General features: G+C 35.1%; 14 protein-coding genes and 1 pseudogene across 15 annotated transcripts, besides 2 other annotated features; 10 read left to right on the top strand and 5 right to left on the bottom strand.

Annotated features, from left to right (window-relative positions):
* Positions 1-221: 221 nt before the first annotated feature.
* TVAGG3_0567650 (WD40 repeat-like family) lies at positions 222-1,157 on the bottom strand (the record flags this gene model as incomplete). The annotated part of the gene is made up of 1 exon (XM_001309654.1): positions 271-1,149. The coding sequence occupies one exon, from the start codon at positions 1,147-1,149 to the stop codon at positions 271-273; it is 879 nt and encodes a 292-aa protein (XP_001309655.1).
* A 1,129-nt stretch (positions 1,158-2,286) lies between these two features.
* Positions 2,287-3,589: a mobile genetic element.
* TVAGG3_0567640 lies at positions 2,367-3,493 on the bottom strand (annotated as a pseudogene). Its single transcript has one exon. A coding segment is annotated over exon 1 (1,127 nt).
* Positions 3,590-4,097: 508 nt separating the features above from the next.
* On the bottom strand, positions 4,098-5,608 carry TVAGG3_0567620 (vacuolar proton-transporting V-type ATPase complex assembly; the record flags this gene model as incomplete). The annotated part of the gene is made up of 1 exon (XM_001309655.2): positions 4,171-5,571. The coding sequence occupies one exon, from the start codon at positions 5,569-5,571 to the stop codon at positions 4,171-4,173; it is 1,401 nt and encodes a 466-aa protein (XP_001309656.2).
* A 109-nt stretch (positions 5,609-5,717) lies between these two features.
* On the top strand, positions 5,718-6,386 carry TVAGG3_0567610 (protein ubiquitination; the record flags this gene model as incomplete). The annotated part of the gene is made up of 1 exon (XM_001309653.1): positions 5,718-6,386. The coding sequence occupies one exon, from the start codon at positions 5,718-5,720 to the stop codon at positions 6,384-6,386; it is 669 nt and encodes a 222-aa protein (XP_001309654.1).
* Positions 6,387-6,480: 94 nt separating this feature from the next.
* TVAGG3_0567600 (histone H2B) lies at positions 6,481-7,083 on the bottom strand (the record flags this gene model as incomplete). Its single annotated transcript, XM_001309652.2, has 1 exon — positions 6,689-7,078. The coding sequence occupies one exon, from the start codon at positions 7,076-7,078 to the stop codon at positions 6,689-6,691; it is 390 nt and encodes a 129-aa protein (XP_001309653.1).
* A 150-nt stretch (positions 7,084-7,233) lies between these two features.
* Positions 7,234-7,704, top strand: TVAGG3_0567590 (histone H2A; the record flags this gene model as incomplete). Its single annotated transcript, XM_001309651.2, has 1 exon — positions 7,251-7,670. One exon carries the CDS (start codon positions 7,251-7,253, stop codon positions 7,668-7,670), a length of 420 nt encoding a protein of 139 aa, XP_001309652.1.
* A 148-nt stretch (positions 7,705-7,852) lies between these two features.
* Positions 7,853-9,202, top strand: TVAGG3_0567580 (protein kinase protein; the record flags this gene model as incomplete). Its single annotated transcript, XM_001309650.1, has 1 exon — positions 7,853-9,202. The coding sequence occupies one exon, from the start codon at positions 7,853-7,855 to the stop codon at positions 9,200-9,202; it is 1,350 nt and encodes a 449-aa protein (XP_001309651.1).
* Positions 9,203-9,988: 786 nt separating this feature from the next.
* TVAGG3_0567570 (phage tail repeat-like family) lies at positions 9,989-10,807 on the top strand (the record flags this gene model as incomplete). The annotated part of the gene is made up of 1 exon (XM_051238662.1): positions 9,989-10,807. The coding sequence occupies one exon, from the start codon at positions 9,989-9,991 to the stop codon at positions 10,805-10,807; it is 819 nt and encodes a 272-aa protein (XP_051096486.1).
* Positions 10,808-10,946: 139 nt separating this feature from the next.
* Positions 10,947-11,309, top strand: TVAGG3_0567560 (uncharacterized protein; the record flags this gene model as incomplete). Its single annotated transcript, XM_001309649.1, has 1 exon — positions 10,947-11,309. One exon carries the CDS (start codon positions 10,947-10,949, stop codon positions 11,307-11,309), a length of 363 nt encoding a protein of 120 aa, XP_001309650.1.
* Positions 11,310-11,327: 18 nt separating this feature from the next.
* On the top strand, positions 11,328-11,570 carry TVAGG3_0567550 (serine threonine-protein phosphatase family; the record flags this gene model as incomplete). The annotated part of the gene is made up of 1 exon (XM_001309648.1): positions 11,328-11,570. The coding sequence occupies one exon, from the start codon at positions 11,328-11,330 to the stop codon at positions 11,568-11,570; it is 243 nt and encodes an 80-aa protein (XP_001309649.1).
* A 4-nt stretch (positions 11,571-11,574) lies between these two features.
* TVAGG3_0567540 (uncharacterized protein) lies at positions 11,575-12,423 on the bottom strand (the record flags this gene model as incomplete). Its single annotated transcript, XM_001309647.1, has 1 exon — positions 11,575-12,423. One exon carries the CDS (start codon positions 12,421-12,423, stop codon positions 11,575-11,577), a length of 849 nt encoding a protein of 282 aa, XP_001309648.1.
* A 237-nt stretch (positions 12,424-12,660) lies between these two features.
* Positions 12,661-18,797: part of a mobile genetic element that runs on past the window's edge.
* On the top strand, positions 14,788-15,189 carry TVAGG3_0567530 (uncharacterized protein; the record flags this gene model as incomplete). Its single annotated transcript, XM_051238661.1, has 1 exon — positions 14,788-15,189. One exon carries the CDS (start codon positions 14,788-14,790, stop codon positions 15,187-15,189), a length of 402 nt encoding a protein of 133 aa, XP_051096485.1.
* Positions 15,209-15,364, top strand: TVAGG3_0567520 (uncharacterized protein; the record flags this gene model as incomplete). Its single annotated transcript, XM_001309645.1, has 1 exon — positions 15,209-15,364. One exon carries the CDS (start codon positions 15,209-15,211, stop codon positions 15,362-15,364), a length of 156 nt encoding a protein of 51 aa, XP_001309646.1.
* Positions 15,384-15,968, top strand: TVAGG3_0567510 (phage tail repeat-like family; the record flags this gene model as incomplete). The annotated part of the gene is made up of 1 exon (XM_051238660.1): positions 15,384-15,968. One exon carries the CDS (start codon positions 15,384-15,386, stop codon positions 15,966-15,968), a length of 585 nt encoding a protein of 194 aa, XP_051096484.1.
* On the top strand, positions 16,015-18,153 carry TVAGG3_0567500 (DNA/RNA polymerases family; the record flags this gene model as incomplete). Its single annotated transcript, XM_051238659.1, has 1 exon — positions 16,015-18,153. The coding sequence occupies one exon, from the start codon at positions 16,015-16,017 to the stop codon at positions 18,151-18,153; it is 2,139 nt and encodes a 712-aa protein (XP_051096483.1).

Below are 18,797 nucleotides of genomic sequence, written 5' to 3'. Positions count from 1 at the left end.
AATGATGTTTTTTAATCCATAGGTTCGTAAACGAAAATCACCAACTGAGCAAAAATAAGGAGACATAGCATCCTTGTGCGTAATTCAGAATATACAAATTTAAAAACTCACTGATATACATAATTTTCAGATTGAAATAGAGAGTCTGCACTTTGCAATACTATTTATTTTAAATATATCAAAAATATATTTATGATATTTGAAAAAAATTATTAAAAGTACGGAGAGTTAAGATTAATATAACATACAAAACACTTTATTAAGTTTGAGTTAGAAAAATTCGTCACTAAAATCTTCTGGCATCATTACAGCAATTCTGCCTTCTTCTTCATTATCTGCTGCAACGATCATTAAATAGTTAGCCGAAATCTTAGTGATTTCTGTGCCTGTAAATGGCTTTGATGGTGCACATGTATTAGTATCTAAATTATACGGGTAAATTATATTATCTTCGGTCAAAAATGTAATATATTCTGCTTCGAAGCATGGAGCATATATCATGCTCTTAAGTAATGCCTTCTGGCCTCCGTCTGTGTGTTCAATTAATGAAAAGTTTTTATAAATTGAAAATCCGGACTGGTATCCTACTGCAAGGTAGTCATTGTATGCAGCCATTCCAATTGTTCTCATTTTTCTGATTTTTGTCAATGGATTAACTTCTAATTCTATTTTTTCTTCAGAATTTTTGTTCCATTTGATTAAAGAACCGTCAACATATGAAGCAATTATGTTTTCATTATCAATGAACTGTATGTGGCATGAAGGAATTGAAGAATTTGGATCTTGTTTATATGGCTGTTTCAATATTCTTGTATCGCTAAGTACTATGCCTTCCTTGGAAGATGAAACAGCAAGTTGTTCATTAAACAGGCAAAAACTTAATATTTCCTTAGATGAGGAATAAATGTTTTGAGGCTTGTCTGAAGATCTCATATCATATCTGTATATTGACTTTGTATCTGTGAAGTATAAGTTTTTTTCGTCATCTGTTGTTAAACCTGTAATTGGAAATTGAAACTTATTATCATACACAATACGACAGTTTTCAGCATCAAAGATACCAAGTCTGCCGCTCTCACATCCAAATGCGCATAGTGACGAAACGCCTGTGAAAGCAGCAAGCTCTGTAACTATCTCTCCAATTTCCATAACTAAACGAGTTTTTTTTTTTTTTTTTTTTTTTTTTTTTTGAAGAGGCTCAATTGATCAATTGGGTCTTCTCAATTTTTTTTGACACAATTTATTTTGGGATATCAAAGAAATCGTCTTTCACGCACAACTTCATCTTAAAATAAATATTATATTTACCGCTATTCCAAAATATTACATTGTTCATTGGTGTTAGCTCATAAAAATCGAGAAATCTTAATCGTGTTTATGCATTCATTTCAACCAGCATTAATGAAAAGTTATAAGTGTTTAGATATATCATATACTATCGCTTTTCATGACAATAACATGAAACAAAAATTTAGCAATAAATTATATAATAATTCAGAACTTTTACTATTAATACTCTATTCAACTTGTGTCTATTTACCCTTTATACATCAGCAAATAGCGTATGGTTAAAGTTCTACGAAACATCTCTCCAAACTTCACCTATCTCAGGAACAAACATAAAATTAGATTCAAGAAATGACCAATATTTCATATACAACTGTTTATTCATAGATTCAACCATTAAAAGCGCAATTTATTTTACAAGCGATTATAAAAAACTTCTTTTATCGGATAGTTATTTTAATAACTGCAGCAGTAATACCAATTACAATGGTGGAGCAATTCACTTCAGTTGCAGTAGTTCCATTGTTCAAAACCGAGTCTGTGGTTACAAATCGAAAACTAGCGCTGAAAATAGTCATCATTCGTATACATACATAAAAAATGGAGCTAATCTCAAAAATTACATATTCGAAAGTTCTTTTTCTGCTTGTGGGGATACAAGCTCTTCCCTAACAAATTCACTTTGGAATGGTAATATTGAAGTGAATTCAATTAATACAAGTTTCTGTGAAGCACAGTATAACCCAGGAATTTATATTGATTTCTCTTCTGATCTTTGTACAATTTTATATTCGTCATTTTGTAACAATACATCACCAAATATAATTTTAGAGTTTGTTAATAGTAATAACTTTAATTTTAAGTTATCTAATGTTTTAAACAATAAGAAAACGTCATCATATCTTGGAATATTGTTAACAAATAATGCAATAGTTATAATTGAAAATTGTTCATTTCTCGGAAACCAGGGTTCTGGAAAAGAATTTTATGCATATAATATAGGGTGTCCAAAGGTGTGTTTAGCACAAACCTGAATACTGCGAATAGAAATAAACAAGTTACATATATATAAAGTTTATTTAAATATAATCACCATTGGATTCAATCACGCGTTCGCAGCGATCGATCCAGGCTTGAAAGACACGCTTTAAATCATCATGAGAAAATTGCTCAAATTGCTCTCTTACAAAATTTTCAAGATCATCTGGACTCGCGAATTCGCGTCCTTCAGCTCTCTTTTTTAGCGTGCCGAATAAATAAAAGTCAGAGGGTGCAATATCAGGCGAATAAATTGGGTTTGGAACAACTTTGACATTGTTTTCCACCAAGTAATTCATTACCTTATGACTTTTGTGAACTCTTGAATTATCAAAATGAATTGCAAACTTTTGTTTTTGTTGTTTGGATTTCTCAAACTCATCAGAATTGATAATTTGAGTAAGAACATTGTCAATTAGATACTGAGCATTCATCGTATTAGGTTTTTGAAGAATATCAATTGCGATGATGCTATTCACGCCCCAAAAAACCGACAACATCATCATTGGTGTGTCAATTTTTTTCTTCGGGAATGTTTGCGGATTTTCATCCTTCGGGATCCACATGATTTTGGCTTCTGTTGCATATTGAAACCAAGACTCGTCCCCTGTTACTATAAAGCGAAACTTCTTGGATTGATACGCACCCAATATAGAGAGGAGCTCTTTCGAAGATTGGACTCTAGATTTTTTTTGAACTGAATTAAGGTTGTGCGGAACCCAACGTGTATACGCTAGTTTGTAGTTCAAATAATTGTGCAGATAATAACTGACTGTTGTACGTGGTATCTTTGTCATCTCCTCTATCCTTCTGAGTGATGCTCTTGGGTCTTCATCTAGCGCTTGAAGAATTGCTTTGATTTTTCTTTGATCCGGCGATTTTTTGTCAATTTTTATGATGGGCGCCTTTTTGTTCATGAAGTGATACATCCTAACATGATACGTTACAGTGGAATAGCTAGGAGCATCCATACCGAAGCATTTTACCAATGTCTCGTAGATTTTTTACAGTCTTTGCATTTTTTTGCAAGAGCGAGGATGTTTTCTTTATGATTCATTAAAAAAATGAAAAAAATCCCGCCAAAATTTCCCGCGAAACCGCCTCTTGTCTCAAAATTCATTTTATATCCCGGCATGGCGCCAAAATACAACTTACTCATCATATACATATATTCATATTTTTTATTATATATTTATAATCAGCATATATCTCCTTTAATAGTCTCATATAGAGCGCTGTGCTAAACGCACCTTTGGACACCCTATAGTCAAATTTTAATAAAAAATTCATATTACGATAGATTGTTAACATCTGGAAATGTTCAAACTGAAAACATTATGAAGAAATATTCAATTTGCAAGCTTCAACATTTTTCATCTTACATTTGCGAAGCTGAATACCCATTTTTTAATGAGAGAAGTTCTTCGAGAATGATTCTCAAAAGGCGGAAATTTTTTAACTTGAAAAATAATTATTTAAATCAATTAGTGCCAAATACAATTTATCATTCTTTATTCCAAATTGTATTCCGTTATATTTTTATAAACAAAAAGGCGATCCGCTCATAAGTTCAATATTTTGAAGATATTCATAGCCTTCTAGATAAGAAATCCTATTCTATTTTCTCACTATAGTTTGCCAATATATATAGAAACTCTGGATTTTAATGCTAAGAATATCAAAGGCTGTCTCACCTTTAATATACTTTGCAGTGACGTAATTGAACCATAAAAGAAATAATAATTTTTTTTAGATTTTGATTGGAAGTAGTGAATGAATCCAAGAAAAAAAATGATTTAAATTTATAGAAAAGAGAAAAGAAAAATACTTTTTTTATTATTAAATTTAGAAGTCGTTGTAGCCTGCGTTCTTAAGTGTGTTCTTAAGAGAGACTGGCTTGAACTCGTAACCGCCACCACCGTAGAACTTAGAGCAGAATTCGACCCACATCAGACGAATACCGTGAAGTAAAGCGGAGAAAGCTTCCATACCAAGCAAAATAGCAGCAGTCATAACAGTGAAAGCCAAGAAAACGAAGAAAGTGAGAACCCAAGTGCCATTAGTCCAAGGGCCATCATGAGTTTTGCTGTAGTTGAAACCATTCAAGAACAACTCTTCCCAAATAACTTTAGACAACTGAGAGTGAGCGAGGGAAAGAGCCCAAAGACGCAAGTAAGAAGCAGTGTGAGAAAGAGCCTGAAGAACGAATTCAATAACGTGAATCAAGTTCATAACGATAGCTTCTAAAACAGACCAGTTTGGATCGCCATGGTGTAAGTAAGCTTCGAAACATGGTCTTAATACCAAGAAAACAGGGATTGAGCAGAAGAAGATTGTTGTAATAACAGCTTGAGCACCCCACTGTCCCTCGTAAAGTTTTAAATCATCATCTTCAGAACCGAAAGAAAGAATCATACCAATCATAACCTGAATAAGGTTGATACCATCTTTCTGAACATTGACATTATATAATGAAGGGTTTCCTTTGAAATTTGTGCACCACTTCCAAATGATGATGACAACCATGTAACCGTAGAAAGGAACGAGATAAAGTAATTCAGGGACACGAAGAGTGATGAGGGAAACCCAATCACGCTGTACAAAGTTATTAATGAAAGAAAGAATCAAACCAAAAATCATTTGTGCCATACCCACAATAACAGACATCTTCATCTTCAAAGAGTTGGAGAAAATAAGTTCGTTATCTTTGAAGAACCATGCTGGATCAAGACCGAATGGATAAATACTGGTGCTATTCTTCTTGTAAACTGTTAATTGAGGGTTTGAATTTCTATCATCTACATGGTAGTGTGAGCCGAAGAAGTTGATTGGTAAGCAGAATGTTTCGTTGTAAAGGAATCCGCAGTAGAATGAGCAAACTGAAGCGAAAAGTAAGAACCATTTGAATCTGTCGATCATTTCAAGCATACCACCCATGGAGTTGCCTTTCTTCTTCATGAGAGGGACCATGATGAACATGCCGAGGGTGACAAGAAGGTAGAAGATGGAGTGACCCATATCTCCGAACATGATACCGAAGAGGAATGGGTACATGCAGTAGAAAGCACCAGCGTTGATTTCGTTGTAGTTGGGAACACCGTATGCATCGTTGAAGAGTTGGAATGAGTATTGGAAGTTGTTTGTTTCGATGAATGTTGGTGGTTCACGTTGTTGGGCTTCGGCTTGTGTGTTGTTTGTACGGATTGGAACTGGAGAGTTTGCATTGTGTGTAGCGCGCTCAGCCAATGGGCCAAGCTCGTTGATATAACGACGTTATCATTTCATCGAAAAGAGTGAGCTCAAAGCAATAATTGATAGAATGTTCCTGAAATGATTTTTCAAAGCAAGTCAACCACATCTAATTTTCAATAGTTTACATTTTCTGTTCATTTATGAGTTCAATGGACAACACGGTTAATAATGGTAAAAACAAAAAATATTTATTACAAGGAGGACATGATCCTTATTTGATTTTATTAAAAGCTTGCGAGGAAGGAGATTATGAAACAATTAAATTTGCATGCGAACATGGTTACTTACCTAAGATGCCATCAATGTATATGAATAAAAAATTTGAATTGTATAAACAGGTCAATTTCTTCTCAAGTTTCATGGCAACTCATAGTCTTGAATCTATTAAATACATGTTCACACAGCCTAATGTGGATATTGATTCTCTTGACTCAACACCATATCACCATGCAGTTCTAAATGAAGATGTTGAAGTTACAAAATATCTTATTTCAATTGGAAAATTTGATATCAACGCAAAAGAACCATTTGGAGCATTTCCTATTCATTATGCTGCACTTAACAAGAATGTCGAAGTCTTCAAATTACTCTGTACTCTTCCGAATATTGATATCAATGCTATGGATAAAAGAAAACTCACACCTCTTCATTACGCAGTTCTAATAAATAACATTGAAGTTGTCAGATATCTTTGTTCACTTCCAAACATTGATATCAATGCTATGGATAGTGATAATCACACAGCTGCTTATCATGCAGCACTTAATGATTATGTTGAAATCATTCGAATTCTTTCTCAAAAGGCATAATTTTTTTTAAATCATATTTTAAAAATTGATATATATATAATCTCCTGTGCTTTTTTAAAATTTAAACATTAGAATTGATAAACTCCTTTTCCTTCGTAAGGTCTCTTATTCTCTTATTCAAAATTTTGATAGAGGTTCACTCAATATTGAGGGAGAAAAACAATAGGGATACTTTACATAGGATAATGGGTTTATATAAATGCTTTATAAGTCTATCTTTTGCATATTTCTTTTAACTTTTCATAGCATTTGCATATACAAAAGATGATACAATTACAAAAAGACATAATCTATAACAATGTTTATTCAGCATTGAACTTGGCGACAGCCTTGCCACCTTCTGAGACGGCGTGCTTGGCAAGATCGCCTGGAAGAACAAGACGAACAGCTGTCTGAACTTCGCGGGAACCGAGAGTGTTACGTTCGTTCATATCGACAAGGCGAGCACCTTCTTGGGCAATACGTTCGAAGATATCTGTAACGAAGGAGTTCATGACCATCATAGCCTTGTTGGAGATACCGATATCTGGGTGGACTTGCTTAAGAACCTTGAAGATGTAGGATGAGAATGTTTCAGCACGCTTCTTGTGGCGGAGCTTCTTATCTTGCTTGGCGGCGTTTGCAGCATCGACGCCCTCGACGGCTGGCTTCTTCTCTGTTGGTGTTTTAGAGGCTGGCTTCTTGGAAGACATTCTAAAATAATGATTACTTTTTTGGCGCCATGGCTACTTTATCGTACGCCGAAAAATGAACGGTCTAAAATGGCATTAATGGAAAAATATAAAAATGCCGTTTTATACCCTATTAAATTTCAATTCATTATTGCTTTTTTGGCGGTATATTTTATGAGTTCATTAATTCATAATGCCAGCCAAGAAAGGTGTTAAGAAGACAGCAACAAAGACAGCCGTTGATGGTGAACGCCAACATCCAAAGACACGTTCATCTCGTGCCGGTCTTCAGTTCCCAGTCGGTCGTCTTCACAGATTCCTTCGTGAAGGACGTTACGGAGAACGTGTCGGTGCTGGTGCTCCAGTCTTTATGGCCGCTGTTCTTGAGTATCTTACTGTCGAAGTTCTCGAACTTGCCGGGAACGCTGCTCGTGATAACAAGAAGACACGTATTTCTCCACGCCACATCATGCTCGCTGTTCGTAACGATGAAGAATTGAACCAATTACTCTCTAACATCACCATCGCTTCTGCTGGTGTTGTTCCACATATCCACAAGGTTCTCCTTGGCAATCCAAAGAAGGGCAAGGATGCATCCCAGACTCAGGAATAAACTGTTATTTTATGTATTTTCAAAAATTAAAGTCGTTTTAATTTTAAAATTGAGAGAAAAAACATAGACTGATCATTGCTTTAACAAATATCCGATATTTCTAACAAAGAGTTGAATGGTGTTTATAGTGTCTAACTTGATTTTTTTGTAACGAAAATATTTTTTTTTCTCTCTTGATTTGTATGGAAGGGCCTCCGAGCCCACGGCAGTTTAAACCTCATGTGCCGCTAATCCCATTACCTCCAGAGTCAGCTCCACGAGCAATTCGGCGCGTTCCTGTTCTGAGAAGTTCAGATAAAATTCTTAAATCAGGAAGATTTTTACCAACACTTCCTATTTTACCAGAACAAGGATCTAGGAATCCAAGATTCAAGCAAAGAAACGCCATTAAAACAGAAATACCAAAATCGACAAGAGTTTCAATAAATAGATTACCAAATTTGCCAATTACTCCAGAAGAAGCAAAGAAATCATACAACGATATCTTGTCATCATTCGAGCAATTCGAAATCAATCAGTTTCCTGAAATTTATTACATAGGAAACGTAAATAACAAGTTTACACAGAATTTTGATGATAAAAACCACAGTTACAAAGTTATTATTGGTGATCACCTTGCTTACAGATACGAAATTCTGCTGGTTCTTGGTAGCGGCGCATTTGGAAAAGTTGTCAAGTGTTTTGACCACAAAAATAAAGTTCTTGTTGCAGTTAAGATCATTATATCCACCCAGCAAATGGCGGAACAGTCTAAAATAGAAGCATCTTCACTAGCAAAAGTAAATAAAATTGATACAAATAATATTGTTCGCGCGTACGATTTCTTTGTATTCAGAAACCATCCTTGCATTACATACGAGCTATTGGGATCCAGTCTTCGAGGTCAGCGCGTTATTACTCCCAGTATTAAACCAATTTGTTACCAAATCTTTTCAGCTTTGGCATCTCTCAAGAAATGTGGAATAATCCACTGCGATATCAAACCAGACAATCTATTGTTCATCCAGGATACTACAAAAGTCAAATTAATTGATTTTGGAACTTCTTGTATTTCTGGACGACAAATTTTCACTTATATACAGTCTAGATTCTACAGAGCACCTGAGGTAATATTGGGATGTGGTTATGGCCATGAAATAGACGTTTGGAGTGCTGCATTAGTTTGTATCGAATTAATTACAGGAAAACCTTTGTTCCCTGGATCAAATGAAGTTGATATGCTTAGATTATTTATAGAGTTCATGAAATATCCTCCAATTGAGCTCCTAAGGAAGTCTTCCAGAGTTTTAAATTTCTTTGACGATAAATACCGTCCTTTATTCCATGTAAAGCCAGGAACTAAGAATATATTAGATTTTGTTGGATCAATTGATCCTCAATTCTATGATTTATTGACTCATTGTTTGAGATGGCTTCCTTCTGAGAGATTTACGCCAGAACAAGCTCTTGCACATCCATATTTCAGCGATATAGTTCCACAGTCAAATCTTCCAGATCTCAGAGCTTCTTACAAAGGAGAAACTCTCGGATAATATTTTTATTCAAAAATTTTTGACCATTATATTATTGTTATATTAAATATTTTCATGTTTTGCGTTAACCAATTAACATTTTTTGTTTTTTATCGCTTTTCATCTGAGATAAAATTAGATATAAATTAGATTTTGATTTTGATAAAGTTCTGTGATCTAAAAATCTAATCCATTCTAAATAAAGTTCTGTTTCATTCTTCGAAGCATATCAATCCTGTTAATTTTTTTCGAAATGTTTTTGAACTTTTTCTGAAGAAAGATTTAAATTAATGAATAATTCATTCGTAATGATGATATTTTATATCTATCTAACTCTTCAATATCTAGCTATTTCAATCATATAATATAATCTATTTTGAGATATCATTATAAATGTAATGTAAATGTAAATTATTTATCTCATTCTTCAATCACTAACATTCTCAATGATATAGTAATGTCTTAAAAATATAAAGTAGTATATGATGCGGGGTTTGTGACTTTTTTTGTAATCGTAAGAATTCATACATAATTGAATGATTTTTGAACATACTTCCGAATAGCAGATTTTAAAAATTTATGAATAATTTATAAAAAGTTTTTATTCAGGTCAGGTGAATGGGGCTTCCAGGGGCTGCGCCCCTTCTAGCCCCTAAGAAATGGACACAAGACCCAAGAGGAGGACCGAACCCCAGCCGACCAGCCGGTGACACTTTTTGTTTCACTTTTCACAAATTATATATGTTTTCATGTTTTGTCAGTTTTCTGTCACTTTTCAGGAAAAAACATTTTTATTATATATATAAAATGAATTTTACAAAACCACCGTTACCCTTCTTTGGAAATAAGAGTAGATGTAAAGATATTCTATTGAGAGAACTTAAGAAACTACCGAATGGTCTAACATTTGTAGACTTGTTCGGTGGAAGTTTCTATATATCTCATTTGTGCCATACTGTATTTCCTGACTCAAAGATTATATGCAATGACTTCGACAACTATATGGACCGTCTCAAACATATACCAGACACTAACAAAATATTGAAAGAGTTAAAAGAAAAGATACCTATAGCTAACATGGAACGTATACCATTAGATAAGAAAAATATTGTCAGAGAGGTTTTGGAAAAAGCAGAGTATATTGACTGGGATAGTATATCTTCTAGACTATTATATAGTGGTTCTATAAGAGTTCATGACATTGAAACACTTATGTCAAACGTTTTATATCTTAACTATACAAAGGTTTTCAAAGAGGACATAGAAAAATATACTGAGGGTATAGAGTTTGTGAGATGTCATTGGACAGAGTTGTATGAAAAATACAAAGACAAGGAAAATGTTTTCTTTATAGTAGACCCACCGTTCTATAACACATACGATTTTCAATACCAAGTAGACTGGACTTTGAGAGACTCTTTAGAAACTTTAGACGTTTTACATAACCATCCATGCTTTTACTTTACATCCGATAAAAGTGGTTTGGAAACCGTTATGAGATGGCTAGAGGACATACATGACTATGAGTTTAGATATGACAAGATAGAATATGAGAGAGGTCCTATAAACCGGAGAAAGTGTCACAACAAAGAAATTTTATTGGTAGGTAAATGTGGTTTGAAATAGGACTACTTGTTTTAGGTTTTTTCCATTGTGTCATCTATTTCTTTGACGTGGCAGAAAAGTACAGAGAATATGAAGATGAACCAATGTCTGCAAATGTTCAGCATATGTACTCGTAAGAGATATTTTTATCTAATATTAAATGGACGCACAGAACTTAGCGAATGCACAGCAACCTGGACAACCAAACCCAGAGAATATTCCAAATGAAGTTAGAATACAAACTGCAATGGCAAACTATGGTCAAGTGCCAACAGATGTACAAATGCAAACTGCCATGTCAAATGACGCTGCGTTAGGTTTGCCACCATGGTATGCAAATATGAGATGGAAAGAGTTTTATACAAACCCTGAAGTGGGATATAAACAACTCTATGCAGATGACGCGAACACAGGAGTTGACCCAGAGTATGTTTTCTACCAGAGGAGAAATAGAATGTATGAGCTCCAGTTAAAGAATGCAATGGAACTCAGAAGGAAACGTAAGAGACTAGGCGGACATTAGATTTTTACATATAGTAAAATGGGTTTCTTTGGAAGAATAGGAAACTTCTTTCGAAATGTTGGAAGAGGTATATGGAATGGAATAAAATCTGTCGGAAGAGGAATTTGGAACGGTGTCAAAAATATTGGTAAAAGAGTAGGTCAGTTCGTTGGTATTATACCTAAAGACCCTGAACCAGAAGAACAAGCTCCTGTTATACAACAGCCTGAACCTGCACCACAGTCTAGTTGGCAACCAAATCCAACACCTCAACCGTATTAAAAAATTATATTTTTACCGTTCGATAGTAGTTGTATATGAAACTAAGTTCTAAGTAAAACGCATGGTATAATGGAACTATTCTCTTTCTTCCATCTGTTGTAAACCATACTTGAAAGTCTGAAATACTTCCACTCGGTGGTTCATATAGCTTTGTAGGTTTTTCGTAAAAGTCATTTGCCAAGCATAAAAAAGAGTTTTGTGCACCAGAAAATGAAGCATGAACTATAATAGCGTCTGAGTCGAAAACATTTTCATATGTTCCATTAGGGTTTTCGACTTCATAATAGTCCGGGTGTACTGGATACCATGCAGGCTGATTTAACATCCTCAAAAATCTATGCCATGCCAAGTTGTTATATTTTGTAGAAATATAAACGTTTTCTCCAAGGTCTTCTATTTTATTGATTTTAACAGTTGCATTTTTCCTGTCATATATAATATCGAGATGGTACTCTCCTTCGTCAATGTTGTACTGGTTTGCATATTCGAGATAGATATCGTTTATTTTTTCTTGAAAAGCTTGAAGAGTTGTTTCTAAGTTTACAAGCAAATTCACTTGTAAAAGTTTTCCCTGTTCAAATTTCTCATACGTACGTTTTTCTTTGTTATAGTATCGAACTTCAAAACCGACCGTAAATGGGAAACCATGTATGGCTTCTGAAATGAACTTCATTCTACGAAAGCCAATAGCTTTTGTGACGGATGGGTCTCTTAGCCATCTTAACGGGTAGTCAAAACGATAGCCTTCATGCTTTACGGTCTCTGTCTCAAACTTTTGACCGACATTCGTAAAAAGTTCATCTAATGGTTTAGTTGTAGCAACTCTAGAAGTTTCTTTTTCTATTGGAAGCATATTTTATCTAGAATAAAAATGTCAAATGAAACAGCGTCTATGAGAGAAATACAACACAACCGACAACTCATTATACAAGCTCTAAATAAGAACACAACAAACTTTTCAAACTATTCTAAGATATCTGAGTCATTGAAAGAAGGAAGCTTAAAACTGACATTAAACCCAATGACAGATGAGTTTCTGTTTCAAGACAACAAGAACCATACTGTTTGTATAAATCCAACAAAAGGAACTTTAAACGAGAAACCTATAAAAGAACTTCTTTTGAAAGCAGATGTTGACAACAAAGCTGACAAAGAGTATGTAGACGATGCAATAGCAAAAGAAGAAGAAAGAGCTAACAAAGCTTATGCAACAAAAGAGGATGTTGAAAAGAAAGCAGATAAAACATATGTTGACGATGAGTTAGCATGTGTGACTAGTGCGTTAGTGAAGAAGGCATATAAGGAATATGTGGATGAAAAAGACAATGAAATTAAAGAAAGGGTTGACTGGTACCATGAACGGACATCGAAGATTTTAAAAACTAAAGCCGATACAGGATGGGTTTCAGGGTGTTTAGACCTTAAAGCCGACAAGAACCATACACATACCATTGCAAATATTGCAAACTTACAAGAAACCTTAAACAGGAAAAGTGGCGTTGGACATACACATACCATTGCAAATATTGCAAACTTACAAGAAACCTTAAACAGGAAAAGTGACGTTGGACATACACATAACTTCTTCTCAACTGTTGGTATAGAAAGTATTTTAGGAACGATTGAAGAAACTGGTGGGGGTGGATTATATTTTAAACCTCCTAACTTTCCAGAAGGTTTAACATCGGATAAAGACATTAGATGTAGAAATGTCTATGTCATGGAGGATGAAAAAAAAGTTAAATTCACTGCTCAAGATTTATATGATAAAAAAGCTGACAAAACAGAGCTTCAAACATTAAAGATTGAAATACTTCAAACACTATATCCTATAGGTTCTATTTATACGTCAATGAACTCTACCAGACCAGAAGTAGTACTTGGTCTCGGAACTTGGACTCAAATAGTCGACAGGTTTTTGTATTGTGCAAACTCTTCAAAGGAAACAGGTGGAAGTAAAACGATTTCAGGTGAAAACTTACCTGCACACAGTCACTACGTAGATTTAAGTACATCTCAAGCAGGTTGGCATAAGCATAGATATTGGGATTGGTCAGCAATGACAAAAGGTAAAGGATATGATGTTAAAGACAACGTTAAGTTTGCTATAGATTGTTTCTGGAGTAACACTGAGGGAGGAGGAAACCATACACATCGCGTTTTAGGGTATACACAAGCAACGGGACAAAGTAAAGACTACATGCCACCTTACATGACAGTTTACGCATGGTATAGAAATGCTTAGTCGTCATTTTCAACTTCTTTAGCATATTCGTCAGGAGTTGTCTTATATTTGTTAGGAACTGTCTTTGAAAGTATACCACCTTGAACTTTGACAAGTTTGAAACGAGGTCTGACAATAGTCGTTTTATCTTCTGCTTGCAGTCTGTACATTTTGCCATGTTTGCCTAAAACTTCATAATATTCTCTTGTATACTTTCTTCTATTTTTACGAACACGAACGTGAGTACCTGTCGGGTACTTGTTGTTGTCATAGTCAATAGTATTTTCATATGGGTCGCGTTTAGGTATTTCTATTTTTACTTTGTCACCTTTCTGAAGTTTGAAGCCTGGCATTCTTTCTTGTTTGTCTCTTTTGACTAAATTGTTAAATATATAGTCTTTCTCTAAGTCAGGGTTGTTTTTCATTTCTTCGGGGGAGTGGTTTCCCAAACCTTTTTGTTTACGGCTATTGTAAATATTTAAAACTTGTCTCATCTTTGCCATGGAGAAATGTCTGTACTTGTCGTCATATGACATTTCATCTACCTCACCACCTTGTGGTTGGTTTAAGTCTCTTAACGTTTTTATACAACCGTCAATGACACCAAGAGCAGAATGGTTTTGGTCGACAATGAAATATTGGTTTACATTTTTTGAACGCAGATAGTTTTTAATATCGTCTGATTTGAAAGAACTTTCATAGTCAGATGTCAGTTTTGTTGGATGGTATTTGTCAACGAATATTGTCAAAGCAGTTTTCACATCTAAAATATTTTTGGACTGTAATGGTATGGCTTCACAGTATCTTGTGTTCTGACCGACAAATATTAGCCAGTATGGTGGTCCATCTTCTCTATACCTCGGAATGTTTTCCAAGATATCCATAAACCAAGCATTTGGTGTTGAACTAAAGATTTTTACCATGAGTGCTTTCTTTGTTGCTTTAGAAACATAGGGGTCCTTGTTTGGATTCGTCATTTTTATCCTATAAGAAATGGGTTTATTTGGCGCGTTAGCAGGAGTCGCATCTAGATTTTTGCCCGCAGTGGGAACAATAGCCAGAGGTGTATTTGGAGTTGGAAGGAAGATTTTGAGTACATTAGGTATACTTAAAGAGAAAGCACAACCTATTATACAAACTGTACAGAAAGGTTGGGATGTAGCACGAGATGCAGCAAATCTTATTCCAAATCCTGAAACAAGAGGAAAAGTTCAAGGATGGATGGACAATGTAGGGAAACAAGCAGGAAACTACTATAACAAAGCAAATGACTACTATAACCAAGCAGGACACTATATGGACCAAGGTGAAAGATTCTTTAACAGAGGATATAACCATGCACAACAGTGGGTAAACAACAACCAACCTCAACCGCCTCAAACGTGGGGAATGTAAAGTTTTTTACTGAGATGAAATGAACAATACAGCATTGAGACAAATGGGTTCAAGATGGATTTGTCGGCTTCCAGCAGTTACACAACCACGTGTTTGTCAAGTTCTTCCTATACCTCAGGAAGTTTTAGACCGACTTAAAAAACAACAACAACCAGTTGAAAACAAACCAAACTAAAATTTTTTACTGAGATGAAATGACCGAAGAAGTTGAAACGGTAGATTTGACACCACAAACAAAAAGTTCAGAACCATTGTCAAAACCTGTCAAAGAACTTACAGATGAAGAGAAAAATTCAATAATAGAAAGTGCCAGGTCTGGAAATACAAACTCTAACTACAAAGTCACTTTTCATAAAAATGGAACGGCTAGTATCTCAAAAAAGAAACAGACTCTCACAAATAAAATATTGAAGTCTGAAGGAGTTTATGAGACAACAGATGGAAAAGTTTACTTCACTGACCAACAGTTCATTATAGAACATCTCATTGACTTAGAGTCGAAATATTCTAAACTTTACAACAAACACAAAAAGTTGAAAGGAAAACAAAAACAAATGGCATATGATATTTATGAAGATGTTGACGACACAACTGTTCCTGCAAGTGAAGTAAAGTCAGAGAAACCGAAAAGTGACGAAAAACCGATAGAAGAAGAAAAACCAAAAACTGAAGATAAACCAAAACCAAAGGTTAGTTTCAATACTAAACCAAGTCAACCTTCATTAGCTGGTATGGGTTGGCGTCAAAGACTTATGGCAGCAGGTGGTTATGTAAAGTAAAGAAAAAAAATATTTTTTTATTTTTATAAAAATGCCCCCACATAGAATGGACAGAAGGTCTGCTAGAATAAAAGCAGAGTTGCAAAGATATGGTTGGAGAGTTTCGAAGAATTTTAAATATAGGAAGGGAAGACCCATAAAAGTCTATGACAAACTTGCTGGTCTGACCTATGAAATGGACTTAGAAACAGCACGTGCAAATTATCCAAACAGACTAGAGAGGTTAGAAGAAGAACGTCTTATGGACATGCCTTTCGATGTTACTGAGCCTCAAGTTGAAGGACACGACGGCTTTGCCAGATTCTATTGGAAACATGACGAACAATTGCATCCTTTGAGAAGGAAAAAAGGAAAAGGTGAAGACGCACATGCTCCCATGGAAAGAACAAGATATGCATATGAGAAGTACCGTGAAGTTAGAAGTAAAATTACATCTGGTCGAACCTTTACAGTAAACTTTGACGAAGGAAAGAACAAAGAAGGCTTCATGGGTGTACTTGCTGCCATACAAGACGGAAATAAGAAAGGATACAATCTCAGATTGACCATAACAGATTTGGATGGTCATATATACTATGCACATGGCAATGTCACAACAGCCGCAAAACTTCTTGACGCTTTCAAGACTACAAAGAGAGAACAAATGGTTGACTCCGACTCGGACATTTTGAATGCGATTGAAGGGATTGCAAGTGTCAGGTTCGAATGGTACCAACCTAACCCTCAAGCAGTCAGACAACATGCTGGATACTTCCCCTTCAGAAATAAGTCTGACATTGACTTGACAAGGTATGGAATTTACAATTCAATTGAAAAAATTGTCAACGAACCTTGCATTCTTACATGTCTCAGGAACTCAGGTCTTGTTTCAGATGAGAAGATGAAGTATCTTGAGTCATGTGTGAAGACAAGGTACATTCTCAGAGGTCAATTGGCAAAAATTGCACCGTTGGCAAATGTCAATATCCGAGTCAACATACCTACAGCTAAAGGTTCTTCACATGACGACTATGTTGTTGACTTCAAATTGCCATGGTTGAAGATTGCAATTGTCCACAACCACTTCATGTTGAACGAAAGTCTTACAAACCCATTGTTCGGAAAAGGTAAGTGCAACATTGTCAGAGCTGTTAACATTCTTTTCGAGAAAGGTTTGTTGGAACCAATTCCAGATGACAAGCTGACAGAAACTTTTGTACCAAAAGACGAAACAAACTTTTCATTGTTAGCAAGACCAAAAGTTGTTCCAGACAAAGTTCTAGTACAAAAGAAGTACACAGTTCCACAAGGGGTTGGTATGTTCGGATACCAACCTGAACCAGAAGAACTTCCAATGAGGTTGCAAGAACTTCAAGATGCTATAAACAAACTTCCATTGAGACATCCAATTGACGTCAAATTGTATTGGAGAGCATCTGAGTTAGGTCAGAAGGTTTTATATGAAACAGGTTGCTTCGACGATGTTTATGAGATAACAGGAGAAGTTTCTCAGAAGATAAGAGACTCACTTGAATTTCCACAAACTGGACCAATTGGTTGCGACAAGTTCGACTCAGATGAAAAGATATACTATGTCGACCTTAACGCTGCGTACATGAGGTTTGTCCAATATATTCCGACTGGAATTCCAAACGAAGATGGTGAGTTCCCGGGAAGGAACTATACAGTTGGAAAAGTCATACAACAACTGTATGATATTAGGAAAGCTTCAAACCCCAAACTTGCAATGACACTCAAATTGCTTATGAATTCGACATGGGGATATTCCATTAAGAAACCTCAAGAGATGAAGAGTAAACATTATGAGAAGGTCGACAACTTTGTTGAAAGGTTTTCTCCTTTTGTTTTGAAGTACGAATTCACTCAAGGTCAAAGTGGCTTAGTAACCACATTAAAACCTATTGTCGAACATTGGTCTTACCCTCAGTTCGCAAAGGCAGTCCTTGACGAGTACAACAAATTCTTCTCCGAAGTCAAATCGAAAGTCAAGGTTTACTATGAGAACATTGACGCACTCATGACGAACGAAGAAGGCTATAACAAACTCATTGAAATGGGTTTAGTCGGTGAAAAGATGGGCCTTTTTAAGCTAGACAAGGTATTTTCCGAAGTTCATGTACTCTCCAAGCGTAAGTATTGGGGTATACTTGAAGATGGCACAGAAATAAAACATTGCATGAAATAAAAACATTGCATGAAATAAAACATTGCATGAAGTAAAACATTTTTTAAAACATTTTTTAAAAAATATATTTTTTTATTTTATTTGAAATGTACGCTGAGTTTGTTGGAGAAGACCGTTGGGAAACTTGTTTGTTAGATGAGAAATATGAAATTCACTGTTGTGAGTCATTTGAAGTCAGAAAAAAGGAGACAAAAAGAGTTTTAAGCGAATGGGAGCGAAATGACGGATATACTACTATGAAGATGAGTGGAAAACACTATCTTAAACATGTCGTCATTGCAACTCATTTTATACCGAACCCTAACAATTTACCGTGTGTGGACCATATAAACCATATAAGAAACGACAATAGACTTGAAAACTTGCGTTGGGTCACTCGTTCTGAAAACAGTAAGAACATAAGCAAATTTGGAGATATTGTATTCGAATTTGTCGACGAACTAGAAGATGAAACAATTGAAATTAGAGACTATGGTAAGCATATGTTTGAGTTTTACTACTATAGCGAAGAACAAGACTCTTTCTACTTTTATACCGGCGTAAACTATAGGAAATTACAAGTATATTTTACTAAGGCGGGCTATGCTTATGTAAACGCTAGAGATACAGATGGAAAATACGTTCGAATACTTCTTAACAAATTC

The sequence above is a fragment of the Trichomonas vaginalis genome, chromosome II, assembly GCF_026262505.1.
Source record: "Trichomonas vaginalis G3 chromosome II, whole genome shotgun sequence".
NCBI lineage: Eukaryota > Parabasalia > Trichomonadida > Trichomonadidae > Trichomonas > Trichomonas vaginalis.
This window is presented reverse-complemented; position numbering and strand designations above follow the sequence as displayed.